This window comes from Panthera tigris, chromosome A2, assembly GCF_018350195.1.
Source record: "Panthera tigris isolate Pti1 chromosome A2, P.tigris_Pti1_mat1.1, whole genome shotgun sequence".
Classification (NCBI taxonomy): domain Eukaryota; kingdom Metazoa; phylum Chordata; class Mammalia; order Carnivora; family Felidae; genus Panthera; species Panthera tigris.
The window spans coordinates 41410799-41430750 of NC_056661.1; the positions used below are offsets into that span (position 1 = coordinate 41410799).

Genomic DNA, 19952 nt, shown 5'->3' on the forward strand with positions numbered 1-19952 from the left:
CATGAGAGAGGCAGTAACATAGCCAAGTTTAAAATGCTCTGTAAGAGATGCTGTCTACCTCCACTTCCCTCTGGCACTATAGATATTCTTTACTCTTTAATGGTTAGCAATCATGCCAACCATGAGAACATGTCATTGCTCATACAGCTGACTGTAGGTGTGGGGACCAGAACTGATCAGCTGGAGAAGTCGGGATGCTAAAAGTTGTTGAGCATGAAGATAAACACAAGAGAATCAGGCCTACTAATCCAGCAGAAAGGATTTTGTCTCCCGAAGGGCCAAGAGAATTTATTTTTTATTAAAAAAAATTTTTTTAATGTTTATTCATTTTTGAAAGACAGAGACAGACACAGCACAAGCAGGGGTGGGGCGGAGAGGAGGGACTAGGAATCTGAAGCAGGCTCCAGGCTCTGAGCTGTCGGCACAGAGCCTGACACGGGGCTCGAACTCATGAACCGCAAGATCATGACCTGAGCCAAAGTTGGATGCTCAACCGGTGGCTATGCTGCCACCCAGGTGCCCCAGGCCAAAAGAACTTAGAGGAACAAAAACACTTATTTGTCTTGCAGCATAAAAGTGAAATAACAGTGACATCAGATCTTACATGGCAACAAGATAATGTAAGGGAAAAAGTGCATACAATCAAAATATTATACATGTTCTACATGTAGAATATATATAGCATATATAGTGCATACAAATGCAGTACATATATGGAGCCATATGTATTACCACATGTGGTACCATGTACAGTAATACGTGGTGTGTGTGTACATATGTGTGTGTGTGTGACTGTGTATATATGGGCAACAAGAAAACTCAGATTTTTCTTCCTTACAGTTTACTCTTTCAATAAATGGTGAGCAGCAATTAGTGGCTCTTATTTTCCTCTTCTACCTTAAACTGAATGCATTTAGTTGATTTTCAGTAAATTCCAATACAGGGAACCATACCTAAAAGGGAGAAACCGTGGCCAGGGGAGATGATATTTTGCAAAGATACTTAGTCCATATAACTTGTATATCCAATATTGTTCACAGTGTACTTTATTAACATAGTTTACTTATTATATAGAGCTGGAAGACAATAAGGTTGTGGTTACTTCCTTTTTGGGAGAACAAAAAAAACAGAAAAGCTGTGGATTCAAGGATCAGTCTAGAGCAGAGCCATCCAACAGAAGTTTATGGAAGCATAAAAATGGTCTTTGGTTCCTTCCAATACAGTAACTATTAGCCCCACATGTCTACTCAGCACTTGAAATAAAGCTGCTCTGACTGAGGAAATACATTTTTAACGTAACTGATTTAAATCTCCCGGGTCAACTTTTGGCCACTGGCTACCACATTGGACAATACAACTCGTAAGTCTCAAGCTAGAATAAATGTTGAAAACATAAAACCCACGTGGGCCACATTTCACTTTAAGACTTATTTTCTTTGGCCTACAAGAGATTCCAAAGAGAAGACACCTGAATTTTAAAACATCTCTTGAAAAGCTTTTGTTGTACTGGACCAGGATACCTGGATGGTAATCACTGGCTAGTGCTGAGAAGCAGTTGTCACCATTCAAAAGGCTTGTGGCTGAATGTTGGATAGTTTCCAGTCATTACTCAATGTCTCTATATGTTCGCAAGGCACATCCACCTCTTTGAACTTTTTACCTGCCTGGTCGCCATTAGGTATCTACATATTCTGCCCCCGTCTGTCTCAAACATGTGGTTCCTTTAAAGGCTGAATGGCATCCGTAGAAGTGACTTAGCTGGGGTCTTCCATGTGAGCAAATTGTGAAATAATGGGCATTTATAACCCTACGAAAAGTCAGGGAAAATCCCTCCCACTTAAGAAAGTTACTAATACTCCCTCAGGGTAATCTCTACTGTCATCATCAGCAATTACAATGAGAATACATACTAATTAACCTTTAAATATAGGCTTTGGGGCTTAGGTGGGGAGATGGGGTGGGGAGAAGAATAAAAGTCTCAATTAAACCCTAACACAAGTAATTTCTCTTGAGAGTTTCTGAACTTCTGGATATCTAATATGGCCAATTAAGAGTTCTTTTTACCCAATGGGAGAACCAAGAATTTATCTCTCATCAGACAAATTTGCCCCAGTCTACAAGATAGGCTGTGGGCTTTCAAAGGGTATTCTTTTATCAGACTCTTAAACTTTATTTCAAATCTTGGGAAACAGGGTTGGATTTGTCTTCAACTTGTAAATTTCACATGAACCACTGATTTTCCCCTTGATATCCATCTATCTAACTGCTTATCCTTATAAACCCTTATAAAAATATATCCTTTCTCTGATGTCATGTCAAAAAGCAAATCCCCAACTTCAGTACTTTTCCGTATTTATACCATTTATCTGTAGTTTCTAAAGGATAGTTAAAAAACAAGAACAAGCAAGCATATTTTCTCCTGAAATATTTAAAGAATTCTACAAACTATTCCATGATTGACTATTGAAGTCAAAAGATAGGAGAAAAAAATCAGGCCATAACTGAAGGTGTTGCCTAAGTAGATAAGGTCATAATTACAGCCTACAGGGTTGTATACTCCCATTTATTCCTTCAGCATAACCTCTTACACAGATAACATGAATAACGGGGAGTTGTTGTTACAGGAAAGCCTTGTATTTTCACAATGTAAAGAGGTTCCCTTATGCTTTTTTTCAAGGTCTCGACTTCTAGTGACTATAAACCTTCAGTTTAAGTGGAATTTTATACTGGTTACAAGTCTTAACTTTAGAGAATCTTTAGAGCTATAATGAAAGTGTCTGCTCAATCTGGCTACAAACCAAGTATTTTAGAACCATATCTACCATGTTAAATTTCTTCATTTATCAGACACAAAACTGATGGATCAATTTAAGTCGCATATCTCCTGGTCTCAGGTACAGATTCTGCTTAAATTGGAACACACCACATCCCAGGCCACAACATAAAACCTAAGAGGCACTGTGTAAATGGCAGGACCTCTTCATCAACATTTTACACATGGCATCAGTATGTTTAAAGACACTCTCTGGCATTACAATAAATACCTGATATATAAAGAAATTAACGCAACAACAGGCTATTTCTGGATTTCTGACCTCAAGACTTCTTGCTACTTGATAAAAGTTTACAAATACAATTAAACTGTTAATTTAGAAAAACACTCTTGTCTGACTAAATCTTTTTCCCCTGAACACATTTATCATCAAATTATTCATAAGATAAATGCTAGGAATACAACTTCACTGACAACAGAGAAACAGCCCACAGATGAGTCATTCATATGGATTCTTTATCATATTACAGTCATATCTAAAAGGATAATCTTCTGTTTCAGGGAGAAATGAATAGATGAATGAAAATGCCGGCAAAAAAATGTTTCTAGGATAACGTCTTTTATTAAAGTTGATGTGTTCATCTTTCTCCCAAAGAAGAAAATATTTTCAGATGTTACATGTGCTCAAGTTTGATTAATTGAACTAACTCATAAAATACAGATTCTTGTATTTTTTTAACTTTATGTTATACTTTTCTTATTTCTACAGCGTGAGGAAGAGGCAGAGAGAAAACTTTTTACACCTCTGTCAATTCTGACCAGTAACCTGGAATCATTGTGTATTCTGTTGAAAGCACACAGCAGGTGCTCAATAAATATATCTTTGAATATTATTGAAAGAGACTGACTTAGGTTACTTCCAGATGTAAAAATACAAAGGTCTACCTTCTAACCTGATGCTGACCCAATTGAACAATGAATGTTGGCTTCTATTATTTACATGGATTAAGAAAACAATAGAAGTTCTATAAGGTCTGCATTAGTACTCTTACCACTTAGAATTTTATTAACACAGGCTGAAGTATGCTTGTTCTGCAGATTACAGAGAGGTTTTGCCAAGAAACTAATATTGTAAACAGAGTTTTCGAGACAAATGCTCACAGTATCCAAAAGAGCATGTTGTTCTCAAGGTGCCTCGAGCACTTTCTCATTGCCACTTATATGAAAGCAGCATATGCTGTTTATAAATAATTCATTTCTTCATTAAATTGGGTCACCTAAGCACACATAACAGTAAAAATAGTTAAGCTTGTGCTTTTTTAAAAAAAGTAAATACCCATCCCATCCAAATCATCCATCATCAACCTCCAAATATTATTTTTATCTTAAGCGGATGGGAATTCAGACTTTTTTCTCTTATACCTTTCTGTGATGTTTGACGGTTTTCAGTGAACAAGTATTATTCATGTAATCTGAAAAATACATACTCTTACATGAAAAAAATCTACTAAACTAATATAATTTCTCTTTGAGAATAATGAAAATAACTTTAGTAAGAATGTACTTTATTCCCCTATACTTAGTGAACCTTCACACACATGGTCAGTAAAATGGTAAAGAAAGAAGTACAAATAGCCAAAAAGTAACTTTTTTAAAAACTATGACTTCTAACTACCTTTGAAACATTTGATTTTATCCCCACCATGGATATGTTCCCAACAAGTGCACGTAAACTAATGAGTTTATAAATTAAATTGCACTATAAATCAGTGAAAATGCATTGTTTATTTAAGATATTCTGCTACGTCTTTTTTAAAACAAGGAATCTCATTGTAAAGTGAATAATGAATCAAATATATACAGTATGGATCCAATGTTTATGTATCAGAACTGCTGAACATAGCATACAACTGCAGTTTCATGTATTATTTCTTATGGATGCCATACATATATTGAAGCAAAAAAAACCCCCAAAATCACAATGGCCACATTGTTATTTCTTAATTTGGATTTGCAAACTTTCCACTGTACCTGTAATGAGGTGAAGGGTTGCCTCTCGCTTCACAATTTAAAGTTATTTTTTTATCCTCTGAACCAACAGGGAAAATGCTGTTGCTGGGCTCTCTGATGAACACTGGACCTTGTAAGAGAAGCTCACCTGTAGGGGTGGGAGACATCCAAAAAGCAATCATAATAAGGAAAAGGTATTCTAGAACTGAAGAATAAAAATAAGCAACCAGTATCTGCTCTTTAAAGCAAACCAAGAAAAAGCAGGGATTGCTTCCCTGGTCTACAATACGTGCTCTGCAGGTATTACTTTGTCAATGAGGCTCAGTTACACCGTTAACAGCCTAATAACATGTATGACAGAATGAACATTAGTATGAAAACCACTGCTATATTAATAAAACCTTAAAAGCATAAATAAGCCTGTACTAATTACTTAATCTTTTTAAATATATTTTTTAAAGTTTATTTACTTTTGAGAGAGAGAGTGTACACGCACACATGCACGAGCGGGGGTTGGGGGGGGAGGGTCGGGCAGAGAGCAAGGGAGACAGAGAATGGCAGGCAAGCCCTAAGCTGTCAGTGCAGAGCCTGACATGGGGCTTGATCCCACAAACTGTGAGATTGTGACCTGAGCTGAAATCAAGAGTTGGATGCTCAATCCACTGAGCCACCTAGACACCCCTCTAGTAATTACTTTTAAAATTATAAACTCTACCTAACTTTTCACTGATGCATATCCTATTACAGGGGCTCTTTTTGTCATAAGGGTCTTTACAAAATGAAAGTTGTGTTCAAAATAAGTTGAATACTTGAGTATGATCTTTCTCATAAAATCTGCCATACATACAAATCAGAATGTTGACGATATTATTTTTCTGTTTTGACCTCCAATACTCAACATTTGGTGGTATTTCCATTTTATTACCAGCCAATTTAAAAGAAGGTTACAACCCTAAGCAAGTATCTTTTAAAAGGTTTTCTACTTTAGTTAAGGCAATTTGAGTACTTTCTGAGAATTTACACACACACAAAGACACACACACACACACATCTGTCTTTGTGCTACGAATTTAAAAAGGAACGAGACAATGCCATCAACAAATGCTTATGCTACTTTAGTTGTACAATCATCGCCAGTGCATTTCTGAAAACAAATGAATCCACAGGAAAAAGAAAAGAAAACTCTTCATTCTCCTATCTTGGAAAGCTCAGTAAAATTGGAGGAATTCCTGCTGAAGCAAAGAATGCATAAACTGAGAGACAAAGAGAGCCCATGAGTAGTCAGACAAAGAAAACAAGTCGGAAAAAATGTCCAGAAACTATGAACTTATATCTTGGCTACTTCAAGTAGGAATAGCATTCCTAAGAAATATTTACCATAATTATGAGGATAATAAAATAATACTGTAAATAATCATTGACATGATGAAAACAGCAGTAGTGAAAGCCAGTGTGTGAATCTTATGTGGCCATTACACGTTCTTTAATCTTCACAGAGATAATGATTTCCAATGAACAGAAGAGGAGCACTGGGCCCAAAAGTGGCCAGGAGCGAGGGGCAAGTTCACATACTGCATTTCAGAATGTACACACTCTAGAACATCTGATTTCAGAATCCAGGCAGTGATGCCTGTTGCCTTCTGCTCCAAGAATGTAGCCTTGCCCTTCATCTGGCTATTGCTCTCAGCTTCTGGCAGGTAACCAAAGTCATACATGATAGAAATGCTTTTGTTTACGGTGGTGATGGCCACATTACATCTGAGAGTGGGACCAGTCATACTGATAGTCTTGGATGGGGACTGGCGACATCACAAAGAACAACCGTGTAATTGTAGGTAGAAGATTTGATTCACAGGGTATGATCTAACTTGAGCAACTGAGCTCCACTGCATGTGCCTTCATCAGTCCTAACTATGTAATGAAGCCCCAGTAAAAACTCTGGACACTGAGGCTTGGCAAGGTTCCCTGGGTGGCAATAGTCCTTGTGTATTACCACACATCAATGTCAGGAGGTTTACTCATCCTGAGGACAACAAAAGCTTAGCATTTGGGGTCGTGCTAGACACTGTCTGATGTGTCTCTTCATTTGGCTGATTTTAGTGTGTATCCTTTCCCTAAAATAAGCCAGAATTATCAGTATAATAGCTTTCAGTGATGTCTGTCAGTCCTAGGAAATTATCAAAGCCAGAACTTGCAGCTGATGTTATAAATGCAGGTAGTCTAGGGACTGTGCACTCAAACCTCAAAGTCTGCTAACTCTGAACACCTTTCCCCTGCAAAATCAACATGCCATTAACCCTTAATACTACCTACCACAAGCTGCTTAAGAAAGCAGCTTGCTTGGGGTACTTGAGTGGCTTAGTTGGTTAGGCTTGGAGTTCAACTCAGGTCATGGTCTCAAGGTTTGTGAGTTCGAGCCCCACATCAAGCTCTCTACTGTCAGCAAAGAGCCCACTTCAGATTATCTGTCCCTTTCTCTTTCTGCCCCTCCCTCCTCACACTTCTCTCTCACTCTTAAAAATAAAATTAACATTAAAAAAAGGCAGCTTGCTATACTTTCTAGTCCCCAGTCTTTATTTACCTCTGAGGGGAAAATCACACAAGGTAAAAAATCTCACTTTTCTTTGTGGAAAAGGAGAACTTTCAGAAGAAATGGATTTTGAAATAGCTACTAATGTCCCTAATCCAAAAGATCCAATGTTGTCATTTTCTTAAATTTTTCCCCCAAGTAAGTTTATTGCATAAAAATAAATAAATAAAAATAAATATAAATAAATAAATAAATAAATAAATAGATAATCAGCTTCATTAATCAAATTTATGGTCTTGGGAAGCTGAAACTAATTCTAATGCCTATTTGTAAGTATTTACAAATGTGGTGGATTTTTCATAACATTTTTTTTTTCTGGTGGAACAGCTCTTGATTTACTTTGAGTGGCCACTTTATTTCACTTAGGATATGGGATTGCCATTATTTTTCTGAAAAACTTTAACATATGTAGCACTTGACAACAATACTACAGTAACATAATGGTGTAGATTTAAAAATTCCAGGTAAATTGGGGAGAGAAGCTGACAGAAGGAAAATTAGCTCGAGATAAGAAAGGGATGATTTCCATGAAAAAAGATAAAAAGAGGTGTTTTTAATAATTTCCTATAAGTGGCCACAACGAAAACCCAAATATGCAATCCAATCACCATCTAACATAAGTCATATCCCAAAATGGTGATCTAATTCTTCTCTAGAGACCCATATTAATTTTAAATGAAGGTGTTAAATAACTAGAAAACTTTTCATACTGAGACCCTTTTGGGAAAATGATCACAATAGGTAATTTGCTAATATTTATGTGCCAGGCCCTGTACTAAGGAAAGTATAAGCCTTGCCTCTCTTATTCCCAGGCTACGTTTGATCCCATCTCCTGTGCTATGAGGTCCAGCCGTACCGGCACCCTGTGCCACCAATGTCTTGTCTCTGCCTCTGAGACAATGATGACTGCTGTCACACTGGGCTGAGCCACCACCTCCCTTGTTACTCTGATTTCCTTTTGTCATTCAGAACTCTTCTCAGCTTACATGTGACTGTCCATCCACCCACCTCTCACTTCCACCTTTCACAGAGGTATCAAAGCACATCTTGCTGTATCTCACTATATGTGAACATCATACATGTTCGCATATGTGCTTGCTATTTGGGTCTAATCCTTTGCTCTATCCCCAACTCCTAGAACATGGGAGATATTCCCTATCAATCTGTTGAATAAATAAGATGAATGAAGGAATTCTCACAATAACTCTCTATAAAGCAGATACTTTTTATTTTTTTAATTTTATTTGTTTTTGAGAGAGAGAGAGAGAGTATGTGCAGGCGTGTGTGTGTGTGTGTGTGTGTGTGTGTGTGTGTGTGTATGAACAGGGGAGGGGCAGAGTGAGAGAGGGAGACACAGAATCTGAAGCAGGCTCCAGGCTCTGAGCTGTCAGCACCGAGCCCGCCATGGGGCTCGAACCCAAGAACCATGACCTGAGCTGAAGATGGACACTTAACTGACTGGGCCACCGAGGTGCCCCTAAGGCAGATGCTTTTTTATAGCTAGTGATTGACAAAGCTGAGATTTTAATTTCAGAGATTATGTTCTCACCTTATAGTTGTTTGGTCTCTCCAGCAGAAAATGAGGCACAGGGTGATTAGACAACCTAACCGTGGCAACACAGGTTTGTTTTGTTTTGTTTTGTCTTGTTTTGTTTTGTGAGAGACTGTGATCAGACCCTAGTGCTCATGTTCTGGGTGCGCTTCCCTTCCCAGTAAACCACACAGTTCTAAATATGGTCAAAGACAAAAACGAACCATCAGCTTCCTTTTTCAACTTCAATATTTTCTGCTAACAGTGGGGCTCCCAGCCTGTGAGGTGCACACGCACCATTTCTGAAATTTAAGGCTCCTAAAGGCTTTTTAGACCATTAGCAGCCATTTGAAAGCTTCCTAAAATGTAAGTACAAATTCATAATCAAACATGACAGGTCAGTCCATGTTTCATACTCTGAAAAGAGACAAAGGCCACTCAGTCTTGCTTCACCAGAATGAAACCGGTGATGAGAGCTGCTTGGGATATAATGTAGTCTCTTGGCAGCAATATAAACTTAAAAGGAATAGGTTCTGAAGTCTTTGCTCATCGAAAAGAAATTATCCCACATTTTCTTCAAAAATGAATTTTGATCCTCAAAAGGACAGAACCTTGACAATTCACATGGATATTCATAACCAGCAAAGAGAAGCTTGGCTGAGAACAGAAGGAAGCCTCCTGCCTGGCTAAATGGATTCGATGTAACATTTAGATTGATGCTAAACTTTACTTTTTGTGACAGGAGCATTTTTTTGATATGCTAGCCTAGCTCCAAAGCTCCATGTTAAGTTTACAGCCTAAAATAAAGGGCATATAACATTTCCGAACAGGACTAATCAGTCCAAAAGCCCAATCACGAGGTGTTATTTTTCCCCCAAATACCCACAGGCTACTTGAAATAACTACCTTTGAATGTAAGTACCAGCTTTATAAGTTCCTAAGGTAATGTCACCTAAAAGATCAAACTGCAGCCAATCAATCCTAATAGTCATACTCTATACAGTTTTTATGAAGACTGACATAGAGAAATAGACAAAGGATCCAGGCAGTTGCATTACTTTTACTAAAAGAAATGAAATTCCTAAAAGACCACAATGTTATCTCTGAAATTCCTATAGAAAAAAGGAAAGCATATCCTATTTTCCCTCACTTATTTATATCATATTTACATGATGCAAAAACAGAAAGATATTTAGAAATGAAGAGGGTCAATCCCAAAAGGGAGCTAGAGTGAGGCCTTCTATTTAAAGCAGAATTTAAGACAAGGAGCTAGAAAGGAATAGTCCAATGTACTTACAAGGCACCCAAACCAAACAGAATGAGCTCTAGCCTGGGTCAGAGAAAGTAAAAATTATAGGTCACCAATGAAATGAGATCTTGGTCCTACTATTCTACAGGAAAAAAACAAATAAAAGATGAAAACATTTTATAGCAGTGGGGCATTATCTTTTTTTTTTTTTTTTGGCATTGGTGGCTTAAAGCTAGAAAATGCCAACCAAACAGAAATGACAAAAATAAAATTCCATTTATATTCCCAAGTCAAGGGAGGATACAGAATCCAATCTTAAGATAATTCATTTCTTTAACAAATATTTGAATGTCTAACCCATGCAGCATGTCAAAAACTAGCTGTGGCACAATGGTGGCTGTCTACTCAACATCTCTTACCTATTTTTTTTCCTTGCCTTCAGAATCTGCCTTTCATCAGAGATACAGAAAGCACCAGATAAATTACGTACCCTGAACTCTTGGTAGTTCTTGACTGGAGAGCAGGGCAGACAAGGAAGATTGGGCTATGTATGAGACCAGTAACAGCCAAAGAGGGGTACATATGTTTGCAAGGTTGGCCACAACAAAGTACCACAAGCTTGCTTGTTTAAACAACAGAAATTTACTGTCTCATAGTTCTGCAGGCTAGAAATTTCAAGTCAAGGCATGGGCAGGACTGGCTCCTTCTGAGGGCTATGAGGGACGATTCTGTTTCAAGCCTGTCACCTGGGCTTATAGATGGCTGTCTTCTCCCTCTGTCCCTTCAGGTCATTTTCCCTTTATGTGTCCAAATTTTCCCTTTTTCGAAAGATACCAGTCATAACAGATTAGGGCCTACCTTAATAACCTCATTTTAACTAATCCCATCTGCAATGACCCTATGACCAAATAAAGTCATGTTCTGAGGACATCGACACACAAATTTTGAGGGGGACATAATTCGACCTTATAACAAAAGATAAGGGACAATCTGCTAAAAACTTTTAGGAAAGAGTCTCTATCCTGATTTTGAGGAAAACAAAATGAAACAAAGAAACAAAAATGAAAGAAATGCTGACCTTGCTTCCTTTCCTTTTTGATATGGAAATTGTGAGGAAGGATGTAATGCTGGGAATCCCTATGGCCATCTAGACACCATGAGAGGAAGTATACATATACCACAGAAAAGCTAATCCAGAGCCCTCACATCGCTGAGTTCCTGAACCGAAATGAACTGCCTAAGTCCAAACATTGAATGTTAGAAAAATGAACCTCTAAAGGGTTTTTGTCATGTGCAGCTGAATGTACTATGACCGACATGCTAGAAAAAAAGGGAAACACCAATACAGTAGAGTTATGATGAAAACGAAAAAGGAAAAGCTTACCAGGAGTAACTAATTTATCCATTTCCCACATCTGGAAATGTTATCAAGCAATTAAATTACAAGAAAAAGGCTGGAGTATGGTAGACAGACACCTGGAGTATGAGAGCATAGGAGAGACGAATATAAAGCAATAAAATTATTTAATTTGCTAAATTAATGGTTTACTAAATTATTTTCACAATTTGTATTTCACATTTTGTCCATAAACAGAAATGAAGAAACTGCATGGGAAGCAGTGTTCAATATTAGAGAATTAAAAACTGAAAAGTACTGTTTAAGCTTTATAGGTGCTAGAAATAAATGTTCAATAAAAAAATTCTCTGTGGAGTGGCAGAACTATTTCAAAACATGACAAAACTTTAGCAAAAACCACATATTTCTCTCATTGCAACTGGTCTAAAAAACCCAGAAGAATGTCCATACTCATTAACATATATGTACATTCTGGTCATGTTGAAGGTTAAGATATCTGGATTTCAGAATTTTCATATTCTAAAATATTTCACATCCATCACATACTTTGATGAAAGTTATGATCTATTTCACTGGATTAATATTCAATTTGTATTATAGTTGAGTAAAAAAAGAGAATGTGGGATTATTTGGAGGGTGCCTAACATTTTACTTTGATACTTTTAGGCCAGCGCCTATATTTGATATCTGTGTTTCTGATATTTGCCAATGAAGGAAAAGAACTGTCTACTTTCGAAATGCAAAGAGTATTCGTGCTCCCAAGAAGCACAAATGACAAGAGGGCCCTCCCTAAATTGTCCGAACTGCTAAATGAAATAGTTAACCAATTTCCTGGCATACTAAATGCTTTCATAATGCTTTATGGCTTTCTTCCTTTAAATTTATGTTTTGTTTCTTTTTTTTCAATATATGAAGTTTATTGTCAAATTGGTTTCCATACAATATGTTTTGTTTCTATATGAGTGTTACTTATAGTGCTTTAGAACCTTCCTGACATCCTTCCATAATCCTCAGCCCATAGTTATACTCTCCTCGCTAGATGGTTTAATGGCAACTCTACCTGACAAACAAAAAGTTCAGTGCTATTGTTAGATGCAGTGTTCAATGTGCACAATACATCCAAGAGTGTATGATCCATGGCTCATTTGTCTGAAAAGAAAAACACTTACATCCCCACTTTCTATTATACCAATTTTCATGGACCATCTCTGACATATGCAAATTCACAAGGTTCTCGCCAATCACACTGAATTGAAGACTTCATTAATCAACTCCTTTAAAAACATTTTTTTAGCATCCTTCCCTCAAAGGTTTTAATAGAGATTATTGTATTTGTGGTTTCTATTCTTTACCAAAAAGATTGGGTCAAGGCTTTATGGGACTCAGGCATGATTCCCTTCATGTATTTGAGAAAGAATGTTCAAACTGAACTCCAGTTCAAGGCTGTTGTTTCTATGAAAAAAATAACTATACAATAAAGAATTTCTATCATAAATCAGTTGTAATGGAGAAGCTATTAAGAAGTAATACTAGCTGGTGATTGCTTTCTGTAGTATTTTTGCAGTGTAATCTCATTTATTAGACTAGAGCATAATTGTTTCTGGCCTATACCTCGGTAAGCAGAAGCTAGCTGAGTGTTTGCAAATGTTTGTGTATATCCTGCTTTTTTCTTTCTAGACCACAAAGGGATATTAAGTTGGGTTGTGCAGTAGGTATAGAGATGCAGGGAAACAGGACAGAGGAAGACCATTGCCAAAACTGTGTCTGGAACTATGGGGTTGAGGTGGGGAGAATCTCAGTGCTGCCTCCATCTGAATAACTAAATAATTTCTCAAATTTACTCATAATTTATCATTTACCCACAACTAAATTTTATTTTTCATCATGATTTATTGTAGACACAGCATGTGTGTATACATACTCATACATATAATTGATAAAAAAAAATCTCCTGAAAGAATAGTGATCTTTACTTCATTCTAGATCATAACATGTTTTTCAATTCTATTTTATCCCATCTGCTTTAAAATATTTTCCTTTTTTTGTTAATGCCAGACATAAGCTTCCATATTAAGCTCATCACCTATCCCTGGGATTTTGATAACAATTTGATAATCCCTGGTCTAGAATCATGCCTCTCTTTCCATCAAGGTCCCAGATTATTTTTTTGGCAGGGGGAATTGTTATGATTGCAAGCTATTTAATTTCCTTCATTTAGGAATGAAACCAACTTTGCCAATGAAGGAAATGAACTGTCTACTTTCAAAATGGAAAGAGTATTTGTGGTCCCAAGATGTAAAAATGACAAGAGGGCCTTCCCTAAATCTTGTGAACTGCTAAATCCTCTGTAGTCTTGCAAAGGGGAGCAAAAACTATTATGCTTTGCTGGTAACCTTGGCAAATAACACGTATTTTACGTTATTTTGAAAAACACCGCTTCTTAGTTCTGTATAATATGGAGCAAAATCCCTCATTACATACACTTATTAAACACATGCACAGTCTCAAACATTAACATCTGAAGGTAAAACAGACACTGATTACCAGACTCTGTACTAGACACTTTGCATCTACAGAGTCACCGAATTCTAACTGAATATTAAATGCTCTGGGTAAAGAAAAAAAAATCAAACTCATTTTTATGTTATGCTTTCCTTAATAACTAACACAAAATATAAATGATCCTCAGGGCTGCAGAGGATGAGTTAAAATGAACGCTCTCTATACACTTTTGGTGCCATGATCCTAGAGAAGCATTTGGCGATATGTATGAAAAGACACAGTTATGCAGGAAGTCTAAAGAAAATCACTCAATTCCTTCATTCATTTTTACTCAGTATTGCCACTTAGTAACCTTTCTCCATTCAGAATTCTTAGCACGATTTTTGTGTACTTTATTCATCATGATATCCCTATCCTCCTATATATTGCCTTGACTTGTTTTTCACTCGCATTTCCCTTATCCCAGTTTTTAAACTTTGGAAGACACTGAATATATTCAACACACATTTCTAACTCCTAATCATGCCGATCATATTGTACTTGATAACTCGGTGTCAGAATAGAAACATGTGTGTGTTTATGCTTCTTTGCAAATTGTTTTAATTTACAAAATGTTAATGCTGATCAAATAAAAAAGGAATTTGGCATTCTCAAGATAATTCTAAGCAAACACCCTATCTCCTATGGGAATGTATGTGTCCAACTGCAATAATTCACCATATAAAAATATAGATTCATATTTTAAGTGAATGAGTGCATCTATGACTCTTAAAAAATATCGTCTCATCATTAGGTGGCTATTTCTGTTTGAGAAATTTGCAAGATGTTGGCCACCTACAATTCATCCACTCTCTCCTGAATACTGAAAATACTGATACTACACAAGAGTAGCTTTAGCAAAACCACACATACAGAGCACTTCTAAAAGCAATACTCTACCAGTCATCTCTTATATAACTTCTGAGTGGTGAAGCAAAGCCCCATTTCTGGATTTCAATGACTTATTTGAATGTAACAGCTGCCTAGGCTATGAAAATTAAAAAAAAAAAAAGTTGAGCTTTTGATGGGCTGCTTCATTACTCAGATTTCTAAAGAAGTTGCTTAAAGGGGGCGCCTGCGTGGCTCAGTCAGTTAAGCATCTGACTTCGGCTCAAGTCATGATCTCACAGTTTGTGAGTTTGAGCCCCATGTAGGTCTCTGTGGTGACAGCTCAGAGCCTGGAACCTGCCTTGGATTCTATGTCTCCCTGTCTCTCTCTCTCTCTCTCTGCCCCTCCCTCACCCTTGCTCTGTCTCCCTCAAAAATAAATAATAAACATTAAAAACATTAAAAAAAAAGAAGTTGTTTAAAGTTACTTTCAAGAGAGGCCAGCATTTGTATACATCTTACTTACCCATGAAATGACTCCCTTTGCAAAATATCCTCAGGTCCAGATAAATCGTTTAAGCGAACCATGAATTTACTTCACATAACTGACACACTACTCTTACTTTCTTCCTTTTGTCTAAATCTCCTAAGGTTAGGATGCAATGCTCAGATTTGAATCTGTCACCTGTTGGCTGCCTGTGCATGCTGCACACTTCTGTATCTTCAACTCAGAACGGGAGGTTGACTTAGAAAACACACTTGCTTTTCAGAGAGGGCCTGAGCAAGATTGTCTTTCGAGGACTTTTCAAATTTGAGATTCGTTACTTATATGAAATGTATAGATGCAACTCATTACATATATTTGGGGATTTTGGTTTACAGACCTACACACGGGTGGTTCCTGGGCCAAATCTACCCTGCAACATTATTAAACTCAGATCATAAAATGTTCAGGAAAACACACACACACACACACACACACACACACACACACACACACACAAACACTTCCCTGAAATAGCCTCATTTAAAAGTCCAAAAGTATTAGGTATAATGTCAAATTTAATCTTAAGAAAAAAATCAGAGCTTCTTCCCATGGCAATCCCAAACTGCACTACCACACAAAGCAACATTCTGTCTTCCCAGAAGGCAGCCCCACGGGGAGTAAGACATATCAGGTTGTTAGCAAGGAATTCACCCATAATTGTTTACCAACTAAATTATCTTGAATTGATTTACACAATTCTTCTTCCTGGAATGCTTTGCCTCCTATCCTTCAAGACAGAGAGTCTCTTTTGATACTCCAGTCAAAATTAATCCCACTTTATCAGAAATTCAATTTAGTGCATTGGATTATAACTCTCCCAAAGCATCTGTATAATAAGTATTTTGTGCACAGGTTGTCTCCTTTTTTTCTGAACCTGTGCCCTTTTTTATTCTCTAACAGCACATTGCTAAATACTTTGCACATGATAACATAAGTCCTTGATAAAAAAAATAATCTTAAAAAAATGTATTTATGCTTTAGGACAGAGGTCGATAAACTATGCCCATAGGCCAAATTCGACTGCCATCTGTTTTTGTATGGCCCACAAATCAAAAGAATAATATTTCATGACACATGAAAATTATATGAAATTCAAGTTTGTGTCCATCAATAAAGTTTTATTGGAAGACAGCCATGCTCACTCATTTATGTACTGTCTATGGCTGCTTTCACATTATAACAGCACAATAGTTATGACAGAGACCATATGGTACACAAAGCCCAAAATATTTACTACCTGAATATTGCATGAGAAAGTTTGCCAACACCTGCTTCAGGAAGGAATATGTTTAACTGGGGGGTGGGGCTGGGGGAGACAGTGACTTTGCATAGAGACAGACATGTTTTTTTTCCCCTTCAATACTACCATCTACCTTTTTCGGCAAAACATTTAAGCTTTCTGAGCCACGGAGTTATGGGAATGATATCAATATTATAGGGTTTTTGATGCAAAGATAATCAATATTTTAAATGCAGCAGCAGTACAGTAAATGGAATTTGATATTATTGCCCATTTTTACTTAGCCCTTGCATCAAACTTTTAATTAATCTGACTGAGGAACAAAAATTTACGAGAACTTAGTCTAATAAATGGCTTCACTCATTAGAGCGTCTACAAGGCATGAAAAATGGAATGGAATTGTCCTTATCTCCATGGTAGTTTTGAACACTGCCCCCTGTGTTCACTTATCGGGTTTGAGCAAATAACTGCAAGTATTATGTCTAAGACAAAAGGTCCTTATTAATCTATGTGGGGTGGTAACTCCAAAGAAGACGGAAAAAAAAGAAATTTTTATAACACCTACTACATCAGTTCTCATGGAGAGACAACTCTCTAACAGGTATTTACCCTCCTTTCTGTGTTCAAATAATTACCCGCCAAAGTAGTAGCAATGGGAAACTTAACAAAATAACCAGCAAAGGGCTTTCAAAAACCCCAGGAGGCATAAAAAAGTATTAGTTCCTTTTATACTGTCATTAGCTGAATGTTTATTTTCTCTCTTCTCCCATAATAGGAATAATGTCCACAGCACCGAGTATTTTATATTTGTTTTGCTGTGTAATCAAGCAAAAAGAAAAAAAAGGCATTTGTGGCATTGTATATGCTACAGTAAATATCATTCCTTAACTGAAAGATGCATGGGTACTCAGAAACCCATGTAGTACATTGGTTAACAGCCTCTTCTTCATAATTATCCACATACATATGTTCTGTTTATGACCTCTTCGTGTATTTTTTATACATATGTCTGAGTTTATGTGTCATTCATATTTGTACACACACTCACAGCATGAGAATGAAAAGCTCTGTTTTCTATTCAAAAAGTCATGGAAGGTGGGGTGCCAAGGTGGCTCACTCAGTGAAGCATTCGATGTCAGCCCAGGTCGTGATCTCACAGTTTCCAGATTCGAGCCCCACATCGGGCTTTGTACTGACCGCTCAGAGCATGGAGCCTGCTTCAGATTCTATGTCTCCCTCTCTCTCTGTTCCTCCCCCTCTCGTGCTCTGTCTCTCTCTGTCTCTCAAAAATCAATAAATGTTAAAAAAGTTTTTTTTTTAAATTACAGAAGGTATTTTAAAAACCTATAAAACAACACTTGTTAATGAAAACCTTATATGGAAATGAAAAATCCAGGAGTTCTGCTTCAAAAACTTAAGGCTGATATGAAAACACATGCAGATTGCTATCTGCCTTGAAAACTCCCTGGGGGGCATATACAGACTGCCCTCTCTGCTGCATACGTTCTAAGAACAAGAGGGCATAGGAAATGCTGCCATGAATAATCCGCAACAGGGAAATACTACCCCCAGTATTCATATATTCTTTGAATATTACTTGAAACTTAGTAGGGCTGCATGTCAATGGGCAATGCCAAACAATGTCAGAAGGGCAGCCCATGACCTCAGACTAGCCTGGGTTCTTTAAGTCCAGCCAAGGGCAACCTTGATCACCCTTCTTGCTTGTAGGACTGAAAGCAAATAATGTTCACATGCTTGTAAGAAACCATGAATACGTCACAAGAGCCAATGTAAACAGCGGTGTTCACGTTTCACTCTCTCAGACCAGCAGATCCTATAATGCTGTCCAGGTAAAAAACTGAATCGAGTAACAGGTTCAGAGAATATGGATTCATGAGTCACCACACCGTCACACACCACCACAATTGGTCCTTGAGGTTTCTTTCCTAACCACCTTCCACAAACAGATGATGAGCCTTCGATCACTATGCAGTAAGTCCAGGAAAAGAGCAGTTTCTTCTGTGCAAGAGGCTCCCAAGGTCACACATCCCGAGCTGGGGCTCAGGCCTACCTGAATGAATAGAGAGCATGCTCCTTTCCTTTTTTTTTCAACTGCCCTTTTAGTTAAAAGGAACAAATTGCCTCCTGTTTAAGTGACAGGTGGGAATATTAGTTTTGTCTCCAGCAGTCCCCAAAATGAGAAAAGTAAGCCCGGATAATACAAAGAGAAAGTAGTAAGTCAAATACCAACAGAAGAGCTTAATTCCTCAGCTGCCAAACAGAAGGTGGAAGAGGAAGCATTTTGGTAAATCTAATGGCCTGCTAGCAGTACGGGGAGTTTTTGTCTTTTTTTTTCTTCCAACATTAAGTTTGTTGTTTTTCTTCTTTTTAATCAATAAATATCCACAACGTAGCATGACCAAGATGCATACTGTTTTACACTCAGTAGGTATTTTTCAAAACAGACTGCTGTGTAAACATTTCACTATTGCTAGTTTTTTTTTTAATATTTATTTATTTTTGAGAGAGGGAGACAGAGAGCGTGAGTGGGGGAATGGCAAAGAGAGAGGAAGAGAATAGATCAGAAGCAGGCTTATGCTGACAACAGGGGGCCTGATGTCGGGCTTGAGCTCAAAAACTGAGAGATCATGACCAGAGTTGAATTCAGACACTGAGCCAACTGAGCCACCCAGGTGCCCCTCATCATCGCTAGTGTCTTAATCTTAACCATGTAACATGAATTTTATGATTAGTAGTATCAGAAGGACAGTTTCACAATTGAATTTGTAGTGCAATGGCAGTTATTATTGGTTCCATTTGTTGCATCAGTGATTTGATTAACGATAAAAAATTAATATAAAGGTTGCTCAATCATTTTCATTTATATGGTTGTGTACAGATGGACAAATGAATTCTAACATCTCACCCATTTCTGTAAGTCATTTGCCTCCTTGTGTTTACTGACACTGCTTAAAGAAATTAATGTGGTGTTCCTTGTGGGCATTGGGAGTTGACCTTATGGAAAAAGAAAAAAAATACTGGCCAGCAGTGGACATTTCGCAAAATGGGCCAAGCCTCTTCTTGCCATGGTGGCTGGCAAATAAAAACTCCAAAATCTGTTCAATTATGTGATACTGCTTTAAACTATGAAAGTCATATCACAAAACATAAAATAACTATCTCCTCCCAAAGTTTCTTCAAATTATATGCACAGATACACGTTAAGATGCATACATAATTTGATTGTTCCTTACTGCATATTGTTCTCATCAAGTACTTTGAAATT

General features: G+C 37.3%; 1 protein-coding gene across 1 annotated transcript in view; it reads right to left on the reverse strand.

Moving 5' to 3' along the window:
* Positions 1 to 19952, reverse strand: part of CNTN3 (contactin 3) — a 331683-nt gene that overhangs the window by 213537 nt on the left and 98194 nt on the right. The window contains exon 3 of the mRNA XM_042977355.1: positions 4805 to 4931. Within this exon, the coding sequence (XP_042833289.1) occupies positions 4805 to 4931 (127 nt within the window). The remainder of the gene's footprint in view (positions 1 to 4804; positions 4932 to 19952) is intronic.